The sequence below is a fragment of the Fistularia commersonii genome, chromosome 1 (assembly GCF_037954325.1).
Source record: "Fistularia commersonii isolate RoL2024-O1a breed Wild chromosome 1, RoL_Fcom_v1.0, whole genome shotgun sequence".
In the NCBI taxonomy this organism is placed as follows: domain Eukaryota; kingdom Metazoa; phylum Chordata; class Actinopteri; order Syngnathiformes; family Fistulariidae; genus Fistularia; species Fistularia commersonii.
The window spans coordinates 28,388,650-28,407,819 of NC_141284.1; the positions used below are offsets into that span (position 1 = coordinate 28,388,650).

The 19,170-nt window shown below is 47.3% G+C and overlaps 1 protein-coding gene across 3 annotated transcripts in view; it reads left to right on the forward strand.

Moving 5' to 3' along the window:
• pcnx1 (pecanex 1) overlaps nucleotides 1–19,170 on the forward strand; it is a 43,268-nt gene that overhangs the window by 4,629 nt on the left and 19,469 nt on the right. Inside the window, exons 1-12 of one of the 3 annotated variants that reach the window (XM_086158672.1) lie at nucleotides 2,021–2,131; nucleotides 3,115–3,220; nucleotides 4,216–4,252; nucleotides 5,050–5,115; nucleotides 5,200–6,933; nucleotides 9,849–9,978; nucleotides 12,007–12,200; nucleotides 14,043–14,136; nucleotides 15,437–15,494; nucleotides 16,818–17,053; nucleotides 18,034–18,187; nucleotides 18,731–18,763. In XM_086158672.1, the coding sequence (XP_086014798.1) occupies nucleotides 3,137–3,220; nucleotides 4,216–4,252; nucleotides 5,050–5,115; nucleotides 5,200–6,933; nucleotides 9,849–9,978; nucleotides 12,007–12,200; nucleotides 14,043–14,136; nucleotides 15,437–15,494; nucleotides 16,818–17,053; nucleotides 18,034–18,187; nucleotides 18,731–18,763 (2,820 nt within the window). In that variant the 5' untranslated portion in view covers nucleotides 2,021–2,131; nucleotides 3,115–3,136. Of the gene's footprint in view, nucleotides 1–2,020; nucleotides 2,132–3,114; nucleotides 3,221–4,215; nucleotides 4,253–5,049; nucleotides 5,116–5,199; nucleotides 6,934–9,848; nucleotides 9,979–12,006; nucleotides 12,201–14,042; nucleotides 14,137–15,436; nucleotides 15,495–16,817; nucleotides 17,054–18,033; nucleotides 18,188–18,730; nucleotides 18,764–19,170 lie in introns of those variants that run through there. The other 2 variants (XM_086158655.1, XM_086158665.1) reach the window with 2 other exon arrangements.

Consider the following 19,170-nt stretch of genomic DNA (forward strand, 5'->3'; position numbering starts at 1 on the left):
TTGACGTCACTTAATAAAACAATGACAAACAAATCCGTTCCGATAAGCGACTGTGTAACCGCTTTGTTGCTCATGAGTAAGAGGATGTCGTTCTTCCCCCATCGATGATTGTGTTACAATGAGCGCGATTGTGGAGTGAGTCCAGTCACTTTAAGGTGATGTCATGGGTCTTACACCCCGGGTCAAAGGTCAGGTCCTCTGCGGCCGCTGTGTGATAGAAACAGGCCGTGGAACAGAAGATCGCCGGGATGTTTTGAGTCTGACAGATGGCCGCATCATGTCCGGTCGCGGTGGCCGGGGTGTGTCTGGGGCCGGACGCAGGCTCTCTACCTGGTGTTTACATACTTCGTTCCCAGCTGGACGGTAAACGGTGCGGATCGCCGGGCCGGACGGCTCCATGTCTTATCGCGTATTCCGTGGGCGGAGCTGCGAAGGAGCGAAGAGCACAGTCTAAACCCTCCTCCCTGCACCGACACCATTTATGCCTGCTATTTACAACAGACGGGCCCCTATTATTAGTGATCAGACAGGTGTGCGCAGGCGAGGTGAAAAACAGGGATTTATTTTCCCGCTATGGTTGTTTATTTATTCATTTTCCTCTATCCTAATTTTGATTCGTCCACAGGGACCTGGCCCAATTGAAAAACACACAACGCATAATATTTATAAAAGCCAAACTAAGTGAAAATGCTCATGCCCCAGTGGCGTCCAGGTATCTATCTATCTTTATACGGTACGGAGTCCAGAAATCACACCCTCGTCCGGGACACAATCAGGGCAGAGACCGATCATCTCTGTAACAATTTATGGTTTATTGTGGTTGTTTTATTTTTATGGCTCCGCTTTTGTGCCCGTGAAACAAAAACATTCATAATAAGAACAACATAATGGGAGTGATGTCCCCACTTCAATGTCGTCTTCCACCCCGAAGTTTGTATCCATGTATTGTGTTCCTGCTACCCTTGTCGCCGTCCCCTTTCTTAGTGCTTATCTTGCAGGGAAAGAGTGAACACGAAGGGGTCGATGCCTCTCTCGAGTCAATGAAATGCATTCGATATGAATACGCCCACCTTTATGCAACGTACACATGTATTTTTCCTATACCATGTCAAAGATTTAAATGCACACACACACTTACATCCCTTCTTAGCACCTGGCCCTGTCACAGTGAGTGTTTTGGGCAGCCAGACTGCAGAAATACTGGTCTGCTTCTTGGTCATGGGACCCAAAAAGACTTTTCCTCATCGCCTTAAATTAGGAGAGCAGCAGATGCACAGCGGTGGAGTCCCAACCTCCAAGAAGCGATCTGTTTAACTGCCCTAATTTGATTCTTCTGGCCTGATAGCATTTTGGGGGACTAGAAGAGCCACAAGATTCAATTATTTTATCACCCTCCAGGTAGCCAAAGGGCGAGGCTGATATTAGCGGCGCATGTATTGGGCAGCTGCGGCTCAGCTGGGCGAGCAAACGTCTGCCCTCCCCCACGATATGAAGGTCGGCGGTTTGATTCCTGATTCTTCTTGGCCAAGAGAGTTAGCGTGCGTGTGTGTGTGTGTGTGTGTGTGGATAATAATCCAGTATAAAGAGCTTTGAAACCTCAAGGTGATGAAAGAAATATATAAGTGGAAACCGTTTACTGTTTAGTGTCGTTGCTCTATAGGCTCACCGCGTAGAAGAATAAACCGGGGCGTCTGAAGCTTTTGGCGTCAAGAGCCGCGGTGCAACTTGTCATAGAAAATAATGGAGGCTCTGCCTCCGGCGCTCCAGATTACTTTCTACATCCTGCGTCTTCCCTTTCTAGGTTAGTCAACAACGGTAGCGGAGAGGCGAATGTAATGTCATCGGATCATTTGTGCAGCTGCGCGGACAGCGGCGAGGCACGTCTGAGAATCTGCCGAGGGTTGAATTCAGCACTGCGTCGTTCGCTAGTTCGGTTCAGCAGATGTGTTGTGTAAGAATGTAAAATATTCTTTATTTACTCTCACTTAACACGGCCATGTCGGGTCGCCGGTCACACGGACGTAACTCTTTCCGGTCTGCGGGAAGAAGTTGGCGTCCCGGGAGCAACTCATGCCAAGGTTTAACCCGGCTCTTCTCTCGGACTTCAAAACAAAGGGAACGGCGTCCTGAGGTCATTACCAGACATGATATCAAGTTCAAAAATGATAGATTTAAAATGGAGGACATGGAGGCCTTTTTTTTTGTTTTTTTTTTTTATTTGTTTGGATAACGGTGTTCTCCAGCACCTTTAGAATTTTAAAGGTCAGGATCGGCGAGGTTTTGGAATGAAACCGCATTTTACAAGGGGAAAATTCTGTGCCATCACTTACCAGGAATGATACTTCTAAGTGCAGCCGGGACATTAAGGAACGCAGAATAACATCTTTCACCGAGTCGAAAAGCCAGTCCCCAAAAGCGGGAACAAAAGCCAGCGAGGTTGCAGCATTTTACCGCCCGTGACTCATGTTCACATTCCAGAGGGGGTGCTTAGCTGGACCCTGAAAGTAGGGAAAGGCAACAGAAAGAAGGCGAGCCTCGGACCACAGGGGCACATGGAGCCGCAGCTTCGCCCGAACATCTGCCGCTACATTCCAGCTTGTTTGAATTTACAGTAGAGCTGACGAGCGGGGATGAATTTGACGAAGGTGTTTTCATACCCACTGCAACAGCCCCTTTTCTCTCCGCCGCGCCGTCTTCTCGTTTCATTCAGAGTGTTTGTTTTGCGTTTGACCCGCCATGAACCGCTTTTTGGCATATGGAAATGATTTATAGGCAACCGCTGGCAAGCTGTTTGTTTCAGCATACCAACCGATTGGACAAACATGTCTCGGCTAAATATAGGCCAGGAGAAAATGCACATCATCTGCTTTTTTTTTTTCCCCTCTCCACGATATTGAACTGTGTTGGTGGTGTAAAATAATGGTTTGTTTAAGCGATATGATTATTACCCGTCACGTTGAGGCAGATAAGGGCTCATACAGCGGGTAGAATTAGAGCAGGATAAATGACACATTCTGCTCCATGCCCTCGATTCAAATTTAATGGCAGGAGGCTAGTGTGAGTGGTAACAATGTGTGTGTGTGTGTGTGTGTGTGTGTGTTTTCGTGTCAACAGAGACCCGGGAGGGGGGATCGAGATGGCAGACTTCATCAGACAAGAGACTCCACCAGTGGACTGCAGTTCCCGGAACTCCTATATCGGGATGGAGTCCAACCAGCAGGTCAGACTCTGAGACTCGTGTCTAATTCTTTTTTTTTTTTTTTAAGGCAAAATAAGGAAGTCAATATGAATTAGAATATTGATCATGCAAAGTTTGGGGAGGGTGAAGGGGCGGTAGCTTTGAGCGTGTGATTCCATAGAAACAAACAAAAATATTTTTTCACACGTCTGTCGTCTTTGTTAAAGATGCGCCTTGACGTCTCAGTCCGGGGGGCTTCGTCAAGACTTTTCATAACGTATTCTCTCCCTTCCAAAAGACCTTTTCTGAGGAGGAGCCCAGAAGGGTCTGGCGGTCTCAAGAACCTTTGTCACCTTGAATCTTTTTTTTTTCCTCGCAAAATATCTCGTGAATGAAAGTGTGGCGTGCCCGGCGGACTGACACGTCCGGCGCTTTTTAAATCAAACACCACCGCGCACGTGACACCGGTGAGGGGGAATCTACTCGGATCATTAGGGATTTGACTCCTGGACGGCGTAACACACTTCGGAAAGAACGCTCCTGCTGCATTCTGCCGGTGCGATGCCGCATCCACTCATTTATTCAAAACAGAAGACACATATACAGGGCAAAACGAATTCCTTTTTTCTGTTATAATAGAAGAAGGGCATGTCAGCGTGTATCAAAGACTAACTAGATGTGATCCTCACCTATGTTGCTTTTTTAATATTCCAATCTATTTCGATGTTTTTAATTTGGGAGATATATTTAATCTCCGAAGCCCCCTGGGCCTTCTGTGTTTTTGCTGTTGTGTCCTTGAATGGCTAATCAGCCGGCACGCTGCGCTCCGCAGTGCTGCTCAGGAAGCTGAGCACAAACTTTTCTCTTGAAAGATGCTGCGCTATTTTTATTTATTTATTTTTCCAGGATTTCTCGCATCTCTATCGCAGGCTTTATCGGTTCGCCCCGATCGACACTTCGCTCCGGAAAATTGCTTTTTGATCGCCTATCACCGCTTTGCGAACATAAACCCATTTGTCTTTCCGTTCGCATTTCAGATGGCATCCAATCACGGCAGAGCAACAGGAGCCAAAGGTATCCGAGCCAAACTACTACCCGGTCACGTATGACTAATCAGTTATGTGCAAATTTGTTACCATGGGATCAACGCATCCCTTACCGTGAACATTCCAGCTGCAAAGATGAGGTTTGACTCTGCATCGCCGTGACCTCCACCGTGACAGTAAGATGATGCAGCTTTAGGGAGGTACCGCTGCATCTGGCGGAGAGAAAAACATTGGCTGTAAGCATCGAATATCTTCTGAAGAAGGTGTTCTCTTTATTAGATACCGCAGATAACGGAGCAAATAAAGTCGTAGCTCTCCTGGGAGTCTATCGTATTGAGGTGGTGGCTGTAACCTGGAATTCAGCGCGTGTGATACTGGACTCGTCAGCTGGCGATTTGTGACAGAAATGGTCCGACGTGGGACGAGTGAAGCTTCTCCAGTCCTCTCTGATAATTCCTACTCTATAATGATAAAATAAGATCAGAAATTCCCCGAATGGATCTCCACGTGGGGAAATGCGGGTGTCGCCGCAGCACAGGGCAGAGGACAGGAAGTAAAGTGCCGTCGTCGCGAAAATCCGATAGGAGCGTCTGAAGCGTAACGATACATTTTAAAATGTCGTTCGGGGTTTATCTCACCGCATCGGGACATTGGCAGAACCGGTGCCGAACTAACGCTCAAATCCGGCAAAAATGATCGGCGCGTACGTCTCCTCATCCTTTGCAGACACGGCTTAATTGCGGGCGCTCAGAGATCGTGTTTGCAACCGCATTAATAATTGATTCTACCTGTCATCTCCTAATTGCCCGCTTCCTATCTTTGCAGGAGATGTGGGAAAGACTTCGGACGACATCAGTTTGACTCTCGTTGAAAGCTGCAGTCACGATCACGGTAAACGGCCGTCGGCCTGGAGACGGAATACGTTTTTTCAAAGTTTCAGCGGCGCCCTCCATGGCCGTCTTTGTCTTCCCGCAGATCTGCTGTCAGACACAAAGATGTACTGCCTTGTTCCCAACGACTCCTTCGCCTCCATGCAGCCGTCGACGTCGCTGTGTCCTTCCGAACTGTCCAGGGAGCCGACCGATCTCTGTAATTCCGCTGCTTATCACTTCAGCCTGTCGCACTCCTCCTGCGACACGGAGGCCCCCGCCCACGCATCCGCACAATCCCAGAACTTTAGGAAGGAGCTCCGTTCTCGGGGCCTTCCTCGGACCTCCAGCTCGGCGGGCTCCGCTTTCCCCGACCCGTGTCTGCCGGACTTTGCTCTCTATCCTCCATCCAGGAGAAGTGGCCTTGACCCCGTGTGCGAGCTGGAGGCGGCCAGGCCTCACCGGCAGGGGCTTTGCGACGGCGAGGCGGCCGAGCGGCCGTACCAGCAGGAACCCGCCGTGGCTTCCACTTCGGGAATGGAGTGTTTCCGGCACAAAGACCCACGCAGAGTAGCCCGCTCTGCCTCCAGGGAGGCGGGGGAAGGTAGCGCGGGCCTGTATCAGGTGGAGGTGGGCGGCGGCGTTAAGGGCGCAGCTGTCGGAGGGAAATCCCAGGGAGGGGAGCGCAGCGCCGATAGCTTGAGGAGCCTTAGCACGCGCAGCAGTGGCTCGACGGAGAGCTACTGCAGCGGCACGGACCGGGACACCAACAGCACCGTCAGCAGCTTCCACAGCGAGCAGACCAGCTCCACACATGTGGAAAGTCTGCTCTCGCTCTCAGGGGACGAGCGTGTTCGGGACAAATTAGATGCCGTATGTGGTCCCGCGGACGGCAGGACTTCCAGTCTCAGCAGCGTTTGCTCTCGCGGTTTCGCGAACCTTCCTTCCAGGGAGGCCAATAAAAACCCTCATGCCAACGAGCTGACTGCAAAACATCCTTCTGACGCCGCTTCCCCAGTAACTCGAGAGCTCATAGACGCTAATAGATGTCAAGAAGAGACCGGCGTCAGGACCAGCGGCGACGGCTCTATCGGCGTGGCTACGATGGAGCAGCAGAAGGTAAAAGACGACATTCAGCCAAAGTCAGCCAACCTGGTGCAGAGGACTTCTTCTCTCTCCACGGGGCGCAGTGGACGCCGACGGACCGGCAAGAAAAGGGCAAGTAGCTTCGACGCCACCCGTCACCGGGACTACTTGTCTTTGCGCGGTATGGCCAAACCTTGTAGTGCTGTGTTTACCGGGGGTGGAGAGGAAGACTCCAGCGATCAGAGCGAACTCAGCTGTGCCTCCAGTCTCCATTCCACCCACCATCTAAGCACGGACAGCTCCTCCAGCGCCACCTCCCGCTCCTGCCACTCGCCGGAGGGCCGCTATCGGGCCCTGAAAGCCAAGCACACCGCAGCCAACGCCGCCGCCGCCTCCTCCTCCGCGCTAAAAGTCGTGACCGGATCCGAAGCGGTGTTGCGGACCGGAGGGAAGAGACGCACCTCCCGCCGTACCCCCAGCGCCGGCAGCGCCAAAACACACGCCAGAGTGTTAAGTTTGGACAGCGGGACGGCCGCCTGCCTTAATGACCCCAGCCGCCTGGGAGCGCCGACCGGGCCTCGACCCCTTACCACCTCCAAGTCGGACCTGGAAGCCAAAGAAGGGGAAGTCCTGGATGCGGCGTCTCTGCTGGGAAGGGCCTCCCAGCTGGAGTCGGTGACCCGCTCCAGAAACAGTCTGCCAAACCAGGCGGCTTTCGCTGAGCCTCAGGACGCCACTGCCGCTTCCCTGCGAGGTATGCGACACAGCACGCCACGTTCTATTCCAGAGCGTTGCCGGTCTTTAATGTTGAGGGCTCAGCGTCATCACAAGTATGTCATAATGAAATGGTTCAAGGCCAAACATGGACATCCATTAGTAACTCATTAATGTTTATGATCACTCACCGTTTGTCAGGATTTCAGGCCTATTAGCTGCAGCGTTATCATCGAGTCCGGTCCGTAAACGTGACGTAGCTCGTACCTCTTTGTCAAGGCTAATGTGTGAGCGAGCGCTTGTGTTTGTCGCCGCGTACGTCGCGTTCGTCTGCCTCGGCCAGTCAGTGTGTAACCATAGCGAGTTTCCATTGTGTCCCCTGTGTAGATCACCGTTAGCATGATAGCACAGTGTGTGCTTTGTACCGAGGTTAGACAAACAGCAGCTCTCTTATTAGTGTCATACACACTGGGTCTAATAGGCACTCCCTCCCACACATTCTTCCATCTCGCGGTCCGATATCTTGCATTTTCACCGGGTTCTTGTTCTGTGGCTTTGGTGCGCTGCGTACGTTTGTGTTGAGGAGTTGTCCTCGTTCCCAAGAGTCCTCCCCTGCAGGGACGTATGATATTAGAACCATGTTACGCCCGGGCATGTCAGCAGTTGGAAGGCAGAACTTCTTTCGCAGCGGCTGGTGGATCATTATTTAATCCCTCCTGACTTGACAGAGGCGGTCACTTGACTGGGGGGGGTTTAAATCTGGTGGGCCAGGAAATGACTGGTTAAACATGTTCCTTTTAGTCGACGTCAAGTCGTGGACGCCGGTTGTCGGGACTTTGTTTGACTCGGGGGGCAAAGAAAGCTGGAAGTTTGGGTTATCTCACAACGTCACGTGAAGATGCGCAGAACTCACTTTGACTGCGTTCTTTAATGGGAATTAAAGGTATAATTTGAAGCGGATCATTTTTAGATGGAAGGAGCTAGCACCGCGTTGTCGTCTTTCTCTAGCTCTCTGCAGCTCCTCGCTTCACGATAGTGACTCATTAACGTGACCGGACGTCCGCGGTTAGGCCGAGTTAGGAGTTACAAGCCTTCCGCCGGGCTCTGCAACCGCTGGCCTCACATCGCTGCCTGATGTTTAAGTACATATCTATTTTCGTCACCGCCTGATGTTTTGAATGAAATCAAAAAGTCTGTAAGATACATATGTTGACACACCGAGTCAAACCGCTTTAGATGTGCTTTGTCAGATCAAATTTAAAAAGTGGGAAAGACCTCTGGGATGTCCTTATTTTATCCCCAGTGATGTGTTTTTAGATTTGATGCTCCAACATATCAAGCTCGGTCAGTCGAAGTCTCCGAGGAGCTTCTCCACGGCCCTCACAGAGTGGGACGAATCAAATGTTTTCGGTTTCGTGCACCGTTGACCGTTTCCACATCTCTTTAGATGCCCGCTTGAGCCTGAGACCACAGTTAGGTGTTGAACTTATAAGTTGGCAAATCGAGGGTTTCCCTATGGGTATAGTTTGTGTCTCTTTGTGCTGCACAGCCAGGATGGGTGCAGCCTCAGCATGAAGCGTTAGCATGATGAAACTGGCTAAACATTAGGAAATATCCTTCATTTGAACTCAGGACAAATTAAATCAAAAAAGCGATCGCTAGGTCTCCCTGGATTGTCTTCTGAGGTAGGACCCTAAGAGAATCCCAGGTCCAGATAGCCACCCGTGAAATGGCCAAATGTCATTCGATATTTTGATTCATGAAACAAGTCGCTCGCCATGTCCTCAGGTGAAGACTGATGTCAGACAGTAGACGAGCATCTGTTTCTGATGAAGACCTGCTAATCAGAATTGCAAATGGCAACAAATCACGGAATCTGTTGCAGCGATTTGCCCCCTCCTCAGTTACCTCATTGGATATGGATGCATAACAGATTCATAAACTTGGTTACAGACCCTTTTTATTTCCAGTGATTCCTGACCAGCCGTACTCGCTTAACCTCCCATTTGTCCAACTGCGTTAGGTCAGACAGCTAACTACTGTTAGCATAACACGTCATAGGCAGAGGCTCACAGTCCAGACAAAGAGCCGGTGCCTCCGGTCATTCGGTGTCTCGACTGATGAAAAGGTAGTTTTGGTGTCGATAAAAATACTAAGTGTCCATAAATGCTGGAGCGCTGCACTGTGTTTCGGACGATCACGATAATGACCGTGGTCGAAATGGTTGGCGGCTGTGTTACCATCAGAATTTTCGAGAGAGCTACAGCTTATCATAAAAAATTGTCTCCATATTGTTGATACTGCTTCTGTTCCCAACAAATCATCTGTGCCATTTACAGTACTGATGTTTCTCAGAGTCAGTGCTTTATTTTTTATGTTCCAGTGAGCTCTGCAAAAAAAAAACCAACATTGTCATTGCCAACACACTGGCAGTGTGGCAGTTACTGAAAACACATGACATCAAGTCCCCCTCCCACCATTGTAAATTTTGACTTCAGCTTTCTTCTGTCTCTTCTTCTTCTTCTTCACCAGTTTCATTCATGTACAAGTTGAAGTTGTGGCCGCAGAGGTTGCCATTCAACGGCTCACTTGAAGTGAGACGTGACTTTTGGCAAAGCGACGGACAGGTTTCAGTTATGAATGAAGCGATGGGTGAATCATGACACTTTGTGTCAACATGACTGGACACAGACCGGCAACGCCATTTCAGCGTCGCTCATGTTTGATCTGCCGTCACATTTTTAGTGATCGGTCTCATTTAGGGGAGAGATTGTTGCATCTGTTTCTTTGTTTGTTTTTTTTTTTTCTTATTTCCATAAGTTAGTCGAATCCCAGGGGAACAAATGGGGAAAACCTGCTACCGCTGCTCCTTTTTCCATATAAAGCTCTCCAAAAAAAAATGAAAACACACCCCCCCCCCCTCTGACCGGCCCATCATGTCTCTCACCATGACAGCCCCAGGGAGCGAGGAGACGGTCATATTTCGTCGCGAACGTAGCACGTTTCGTCGGCAGGCAGTGCGGCGGCGCCACAACGCGGGGAGTAACCCCACACCACCCACCTCCCTCATTGGATCTCCTCTCAGGTACGACACGGAGCAGGGAATCGTTTCTCTCTTTTGTGACACCTGGTATGAGCATGTGACCAGGTGACGCCTCCCTTCCCGCCCCTTCACCACCCCCCGTTTCCATCTCCAGCCTTTGCACCAAGAGACGTGACCAAGTTGCGTGTCGCCGGATGCATGTCTCGCCTCTGCATGTGATCGTCCTCCTTTTCTCAAGACTTCACTCTAATCTATCGAACTCTGCATTCCGACAACCGACAAACGTTGGAGATCTTAGAAATTCGAGGGCTCAAGGCCGCAGGATCCGGCTAACGAGGTCTCGAGAACGGTGCGCGATCCATTCAATAATAGCGCCCTGTCCTTTTGTAGCACTCTTCCGAGGAGAAGAGCGAATATGATGTTTATCACTGGAAAAAAAGTGAGAGATTTATGTCTTTCTAGCTGCCTGACCCCAAAAGAGTGTCCCAATCAACCTTTTAAGTCACAACCGATCACAGGAGAAAGATGTTTTTAAACGCGCACACCTTTGTTCTGCTCCAAACGTCTCGCTATTATTTAAGGGTAGATGCTCGTTTCTTCCTGTAATTCAATCACAAGTGTGGCGCTTCACCCAAGGGTGGCGTTTTTTTTACATCCTGTGACTTCTATTGTGTCGCCTTTCGGGGAAACTCTTTAAACCCTAACCTTTGCCTCAGCCCTGATACAAGCGCAGGCTTCTTGTCCCTGAGAACCAGCTGCCTTCAATGTTTTAATGGGATAAATTATTGTTAATACTCCAAAAAATGCGCAGAGCCGAATGTTTACGTTCCACTCGCCGTGCACAGTGGGGATAGACGCAGGCTTCCTGTGAGGTCCGCACGCCCCCAGCGCGGTTGTACGAATGCCAGCAGCTATTTGCTGCTGCTCAAGGCTCGGCGTATTCGTTCATTCATCTTAGCGAGGTCACATTTCCAAATGTTGAGCCTTGACGAATGTCAAGAGAATGACTGTGCAAAACATTACTTTTGCAAAAAGTGGCAAAAGACGTCCCCTCGGTTCCCCTCACCTTCTCTCCCTGTGCCTTTTCAAACATGTCAATGTGTTAGTAATGCCATGTTTGTCAGTTGAAGCGACATGTTAGAGGATTGCCAGTCCTGTTGGCGATATAAAAAAAAAAAAAAAAAGAACACAAGCAGGAAATCCTCAGCTGCAACTGAAAAACAAACGTCAGAAAAAAAACAAAAGGTAGCAAAGAGCAATCATCCCAAATTTAACTTCTCATGAACGTTCTCAGAGAAGTGGTTAATCATGATCCAAAAGTGGAATAACTTACCCTAAAAACTGGAAGACGTGAAGGCTCTTGCACATTAGCAAGGGGGTCTGGTTGTGTGTAAATGCTCAAAATGTAAGGACAAATAAGGTTTCAAATGATTTTTAAAATGAAAAGCAAAGTACTAACACGGCTTAGATGTAGAAATTACAGAGGGAGCATATCAGCTGTAAGCATTAGAAGAGATCTTATTATTGCAGTTGGGCTGTTTGGTAAATGATCTCTTGAAAAGAGTGGCAACCCAGATACTGTGGGTTATCATGAATCGATATTTTTAATTGTTATTGTGCAGGTACAGTGAAGATTTGATCGTCGAACCGTGTTTTGTCTGAATTGTCACACAGGACTTGAAACTTTAGCAAAACATTAGATGAAGGACACCAATGATTGAGCCCCAAACTCATTTGAAATGTCCTTCCAGTTTTTTGCAAATACGACTAGAACGCTCCAGATTTGCCCCATGCGTGAAATGAATCACACGCATTGTGGTAGAAAAATTATAACTCTTAACATCGGTAGACGATAGACCGTCCTACCGGGAATGATCCCTCGACTCGCCGTCGTTAAAAGCCCGATTATGTATCGTCCCCTAAATCCCCAATTTTCAAAATGACCGGTTTCAACCCTCCTCCTCTGTAAGGCGTCTGTCAGCGGCGAACGCCGGCGCCCGCCATCAGCCGCAAACCCCCCCGATGTGCTCCACGTCTCATTTCCTCCCCTTCTCCCTTCTCCTCCTACAGTCTTCAGGAGGCTCTCAGCCAGGCCTCCCAGCCTTCTACTTCCCAGGTGAAAAGTCAGCCATCTAGAACGTCATCCCAGGTGACCGTGCTAAGCGCAAGCACCTCCCTGCTGGCCAGGAATGGAAGTGCACACCTGGAAGGTTCTCAGGACAAGGCCTCGACCGTCGGCACCACCAGCTTGCAGGACGACTTTGGTAGGGAGAGATCCGAAGAACATCGGAAGCCACCTCGACGGGTGTCGAGAGGCCATTTTTTTCGTCTTCTTTAGCGGTCACCGCGGTGGTTTGAACTAGTACAGGTCACAGATTTAGCCGTTGCACGGAGGGGTAGTAGAGCTGGATTATCCACAGACGGTTGCAGTCGGTCAAAGCTGATCATATTATTCCTGCTCCAATTATCTTTGTCTGTGATCGCCGTGTCTGTAGACATTACTTGACCTCACCGGGAGTCACTGCCCCCCTGCGCTGACAGCGCTGTGTCACTTATTACTGCTGACTGAGCCTCGCCATGTTTTAACTGCAATTGTTTCGGAAGGTTCTATAGAGGAGCGTTTTTTGGTTTTTGTTTTTTTTTGTTCTCCAGTAAAACAGTTGCTGGTGGATTATTGCTTCTCCGTTGACCGATGCTGCTGCAAGGAAGCCGGATGCGTCCGAGTGTGTTTCTGTGCTTGCATTAGTAATTATTTTCTTTGTCCTCCACTTGATTGTCATTATTCCCAAAGAATAAACCCAAAGCACACACACACACACTCGCTCGCTCTCTCAAGATAGTTACACACACACACACATACACTGTCAGTGTGATGATAAAACACTGCAGCAGCACTGTGGTTTTCCCACATTATACACGGCGGTGCATGAGGCTTCTCCTCCAAAATACTTTCCCTTTGTAGTTCCCTGAATATGTCTTCAGAAGGAAATAAATAGCAGGAATTGAGCTGAGGTTATTCGCTTGCCAAATATCTGCAGACAAATCACATTTTATTTTGAAGTGTTTTTAAGGCTCCAAGGGATTCCCCTTGTTTCCATTAAAAGTTTCTGTGAAACAAAAATAATGGTCGTAACACCCGCCAAACACAGTGATGTGTTTGTTTGTTTGTTTTGTTTTTTGGCACTCACACACAAACCCACGTGTGTGCATATATAGTCTTTGATATGTTTGTTTTTTTTTTTATCAAAAAATCTGAGAAGCTGAAATAGTTTCGATAAATATTCTGATGATGTGAGAAGCGTTGAAAAGCAGCACGCTAATTACATTTCATCAAGAAATGGCGGCAGTGGCAGGTCTTTCTGTTTCACGTTTGCATGTTCTCCCTGTTTCCACATGGGTTTCCTCCGACAGACCATAAACATGGAGTCAGTTCATGGGACACGAATGAGAGGTTCGATGGGTTGCATGTCTCGATATTAGGACCCGATAACAGCTGACGCTGATTCTCCCCCGACCCTGAGTGGAGGATAAATGAATATTATTCTAATATATTCCTCGCAATCACCGGATACAGAGAGATGAATGAATTCAAGAATGGAGTATGTGAAAGGGATGACAAAATTAAAAACAAGAGCTGTTAAAAGAAAGATGTTGTTCGGTATTTAAAAGGTTACATCAGTAAGGCTGCGTTTGGAGAACCTTGATTTCAACTGTTTTTACAGATTTCTCCCCGGAATTCAAGTGAATTCCCAGAGTTCCATAACCTGGGGAATTACAATAGCAAAAGAAATTAAAGAAAGGAGAAGGTTTTGAACTCTGCCCAGCATCAGGCCTCAGTACAGGACAGACTGAAGCGGAGCTCCTCAGAATTAGCGGCGAAGGATTGGGTGGAACCTCGGTGAATTTCAAGACAGGCAGGAAACTACAGACACGCCCGAAGCCTCTCTGGGAGGAGGCGCTCGCACAGTAATCCCATTAGCTCCGAGGAATAGCGTTATATTACAGCCGCCATCGAATCCCCTGCATGTAAACACGCAGTTTAACCAAATTACGCCCGCCGAGTCACACTTCATCTCACGGCGCTTCTCCCGTCTTCTTTTTTCCAGGAAAGATAACCCCCTCCTTGTACGAGGCCGGCGGGTGCGACATGTCCCTGGTCAATTTCGAACCTGCAACCAGACGAGCCTCCAATAACATATGGTTAGTGACGCCTCACCGTACGTGGTTCCATCTGGGCGACTTTGTGGAGAACTTCTGTTCTGGTTGGGGGGGGAAGGGAGGACTAACTGATTTTAGGATAGTGAGGCAGGACGGTTGATAGATGAGCCGGTCAAGAGTGGACGACTTCTCAAGACCTGAAATGATCTGTGAGATAAGTGGCATAAAAACACACACGCCGGCAATATACTGTTATTACCTTCCTTCCAATAAGCTCCGGGGTTGATATTCATGATTGGCCTTTTGTGCACATACACACACACACACACACGGGTTGGTTTTATTGTAGAGCTATTAATGATATTAATAGGCTTCATGATTAGCATTCTTCACTGAAAGTTGTATCTTTGGTATCTGGAGGTCTAATACCAACCGTGGGATTCCGGTCTTTTGTATAGTGATGGGAAGTTGGGCTTCTTCACTCTGTTTTTTAGTATACCGTAATTTCCGGACTATTGAGCGCACCTCAATATAAGCCGCACCGGCTACCCGATCGCTATCTCGGGCTTCCTCCTGCGCACTAAAACCGTCAAAGTCGTCTTCTTCGATGTCGGAGTTGAACGGACTCGGAATTTCTCGGTCATTTCATCGGTCCGGTGTGACGAGGATAAATGTTTTAGCGGCGTTAAGCTCGTTAGCCCCCCCAAAAACATCCATATATTAGCCGCAGGGTTGTTTACGTGAAAAAAGTCGCGGCTTACCGTCCGGAAATTACGGTAACTGGTTTTAATATGCAGATTTTGTTATTCTGTCAAATTTGGATTTCATTTGTCAGCAGGAATCATCAATTTGTATTTTACTAGATGAATGAATGATTTAGGGGGAAAAAAAAAGAAAAAGTGTGTGTGTGTGTGTGTGTGTGCGCGCGTGCATGTGTGTGTTCCTCCCCCAGTTGAGGCATTAAACTAACATCCAGCACTGCTCCACTTTTCAACAGTGTCTTGTTGAAATTCGCTCCAGTGTGATGAAAGCTGGGTAATCACATGACTGACCCATTTCCGAACCGTTTACGCCCAAATATTAGCTCCAGAAGTTCAGTTGATGTCAAGCGTCTCGACGCTTCTCTAATCTCGGCGCGGTCGGCCCATCGCCGTTTTGCCCCGGACGACGCGTCGCGTGTGTTTTGCAAACGATACGACATAAAACCTTACTGTACCGTCGCCTCGCCGACGGCTTTCGGCAATTCGGATTTTAGGTCACCGGGAAATGAGTTGTGATTTAATACGGCGAGCGCGCCAGTGTTTCCTCCGTAAGTGTTCTCATTTTGTCTGATGCCCCGCAGGGACACCGACTCCCACCTCTCCAGTTCTACCTCAGTTCGCTTCTACCCTCATGACCTGGTGAGTCCTCAGCCGCTCCGCCAGCCCTGAGCCAAGAGAGGCAAACCGGAGTGACTCTCGGAGAAAAAGGCCGAGGCAGATGTCAACAACGTAGATGATCTCAATATACAGGACCGTCTCCGAAAATTTGAATATTGGGATAAAGTTCTTTATCATCTGTAATGCAATTAAAAAAAAAAAAATCATGATATTCTGATATTTTAAGATAGGATTTTTGAGTTTTCTTAAGATGTAAGCTAAAAGTTCTTTATCATCTGTAATGCACTTTAAAAAAAAAAAAAAAACTTTTTCATGATATTCTGATATTTTGAGATAGGATTTTTGAGTTTTCTTAAGATGCAAGCCATAATTCGGCAATATTAAAATAATAAAAGGCTTGCAATATTTCAGTTGATTCGTTATGAATCCAGAATGTATGAGGTTTTTGTTTTTGTAATTGCATTGCAGAAGATAAAGCACTTTATCACAATATTCTAATTTTCTTTGACAGTCCTGTATATATTGAAAATCCTATTGTATTCTAGATACTCTTTTTTTGAATATTGAAAATTGAGATACTTTATTTTAGCGTCTGCATCCAGACAGGATTCATTTTCCGGTTCAAAGTTCTGCTTGTGCAAATGTTCTTTTTTTGCCAGTTTTTTCACTTTCTGTTTCTTGTTATGAAATGGACTTTTTCTTACCGTCAGTTTACTTGAAAATTGCCCCCAATAAACTAATAAGGAACGCGTACGCACAAAGTCTATAGACACAGCACTGTCATTTATTAGTAAAGATTTGAAATTAAAAATGTCTGTCCAGTGACGGTGTATCAGCCTTCAGCTGCACTTCAGCTGTATCTAAATGAAAATGGAATTAAACTGCTCTCCATTAATCTGTTTTGATAACTTCACACACCAAGAAGCATCTCGATCAACACTGCCGTCAAAAACGGCCTCCTCGACGTTTTTGATTTTTATTTTTTCATTTTTCCCCCTGGCGCCAGCAGCACATCGCTTTTCAAAACTGACACCGGCTGTGTTTGGTAAGATGTGCTGATGCTCTCGCTCTGCGTGAGGCTGAAAGAGGCCTTTGATCGGCCGCCGCTTTTCTTTTCTTCTTCTTCTTTTTTCGAACAAGTTCAGTAATGAGAATCCAGATGGCTCGGAGTGGGCGGAGTGGCTGCTTTTCAGTCCTTATTCTGGGCACCAAAGTCAAACACTTGGTCTTTCTTCAATATATTGTTAGCTTAAAGCGATGCTATATCAACCCTCTGCCGCTTTTCTTTGCATCTTAATTTCCTTGTTTTTGAATTTTGTCAACCCGAGTCTGACCGTGAGGCAGCTCTCCCTCCCTCAGATCCGTCTCAACCGTCTGCTGACGATGGACCCGGAGCTGCTGGAGCAGCAGGACGGGGACCTGAGCCCGGAGCTTCAGGACGCGCCGCTGGGACAACACGACCCCGCCGCCGCCGCCGCCGCCGCCAGCAAAGCCAAGCAGTACTACCGCCTGTGGCTCCTGCCATACCTGTGGGTCGGCCTGCATTTTGACCGGCTCACCCTGCTGGCACTGTTTGACAGGTAGGACCCATCCTTGTCAGATCATTGACTCCACGGTCAGCTGGTTACATAACTGGCACAGTAAACACAGTAAACTGCCTTCTCGCGTGATATGCAAAGTCTATCTATCTATCTATCTATCTATCTATCTATCTATCTATCTATCTATCTATCTATCTATCTATCTATCCATCTATCCATCTATCCATCCATCCATCCATCCATCCATCCATCCATCCATCCATCCATCCATCCATCCATCCATCCATCTATCTATCTCTGCATTTATAGTGTGTGTATATATCTATACGTGTGTGTGACGAACAGCAATTCACCTATAAATGTAATACTATCCACCAGCGTATAATGTAACATCAAAAATGACAGTTTAAGAGCCTGGAGTTTAAGAGAATGCAGCTCAATCAAATATTTTGTTAAAGGATGCATTATTATTTGAAAACATAAATAAACCTGAGATGAAGGCGTGTCTGGGGTCGAACCAGCAGGTTTCCTTTTGGTGGAAACCCCCAGCCTGCAAACTAAACGATGGTTCGCTAAGACCTGTGTGATTCCAGCATGGAACACTTTGCTTTCTGCTTCTTCTTGTGTATATCTTTTCAGATACACAACACCTAATTTACATGATGTCACATTCTATTGTAGTTTCCTTGCCTGCGATGATGTTATAGATGCTATAGATTACCAACCCCAATGTGGAAATGAATTACGACCCCCCGAAAGAAAACATTTCAAAGGCTCTGCAAGAAAACAAAACGGACCTAAAATAGATCATCGCCTCTAACATCTGATGACGAGTCACTAAATGTTCTTGGTTACAAAGGCTGACGGGGCTTATTCACCGCCGTCCCTCGCGGAAGTTTCCGTCTTAACTCGCCGTGACGTTTAAGATCGATGTTTCATCTTTTAATTTCAACCGACTTATCACAGGCCAGATGGGATGCGGGAATGCGGAACCTGCCGAACGTTCCCTTGTGTTTCAGGAATCGTGAGGTTTTGGAGAACGTGCTGGCCGTGATGCTGGCCGTCCTGGTGGCCTTCCTGGGCTCAGTGCTGCTGGTCCAAGGCTTCTTCACTGACATCTGGGTTTTTCAGTTCTGCCTCGTCATTGCAAGTTGCCAGTATTCCTTACTGAAGGTGAGACCTTTCCATAAAAAAGAAAACAGATGTTTTTAAAATAGGATGCATGTTGTTTTTTTTTTGTTTGTTTTTTTTTAAACAATCATTGCAGCCGAGGGTTCTTTTCAACAGACATACCCCGAAAATTGATATCTCTGCATTTATTAGTTTGTCGCCTGTGATAGGCACGACAAAACCCAAGATTTTGTTTTGCTTTTTTTTGGCATCCCTGTGAATTGGAGCTGTTTGGAAAATGTCAGAAACCAAAACAAGTATTCCAAATTTTAATCCAAATTACGCGGGTGAGGCACGAGGATTGCATTGAAGCCGATCCAGTGGTAAAAATGCCCTTCTTTAACTCTTCCCCGACCGATAACAACAACCCTGTAATTTATCCGTATCATCTGATGCCTGATCAAGGGACCTTTCTCTGACCAGACTAGTTAAAGCAGTGTTGTTATTCTCAATTTCAGCATTCCCAGCCAATTAAACTGTGTTTAATGTGGGTTTTTTCTTTCTTTCTTTCTCTCTTTTTTTTTTCCTTTTTCTTTGGATTGACAGAGCGTTCAGCCAGACTCCTCTTCTCCTCGGCACGTAAGTAATGATCTCTCCTGAATCGTCGCTTTGTCTCCCTCACGTTTGTGTCCACGCGATCCTCATTTTCAGTCCTGGTTTATGCCGTAGCCGCTGTGGTCACCGTGTGTTTTTTATTTTTTGGGTTTGTTTGGGGAGGTTTTCTAACTCCTGATAGAGACGCCACACAGAAAAGCTATGTTGTACAATAATTGGCCTTTTTCTGTCATGAGAGACGGCAATCTGATTTCATGCTACAAAGAGTTCAAGCGCGTTCAAAGGGTTGAGTTACTTCACTGAGAAGTTGAGCTAACAGTGGAATGCTGAGTGCAAATGACCGGAGATAATTCTTTGATTTCAGTTTTTCCTCCTCTTAAACAATTACCTGTTAATGATGACAAATCATATACATGTCACATTACTTATTT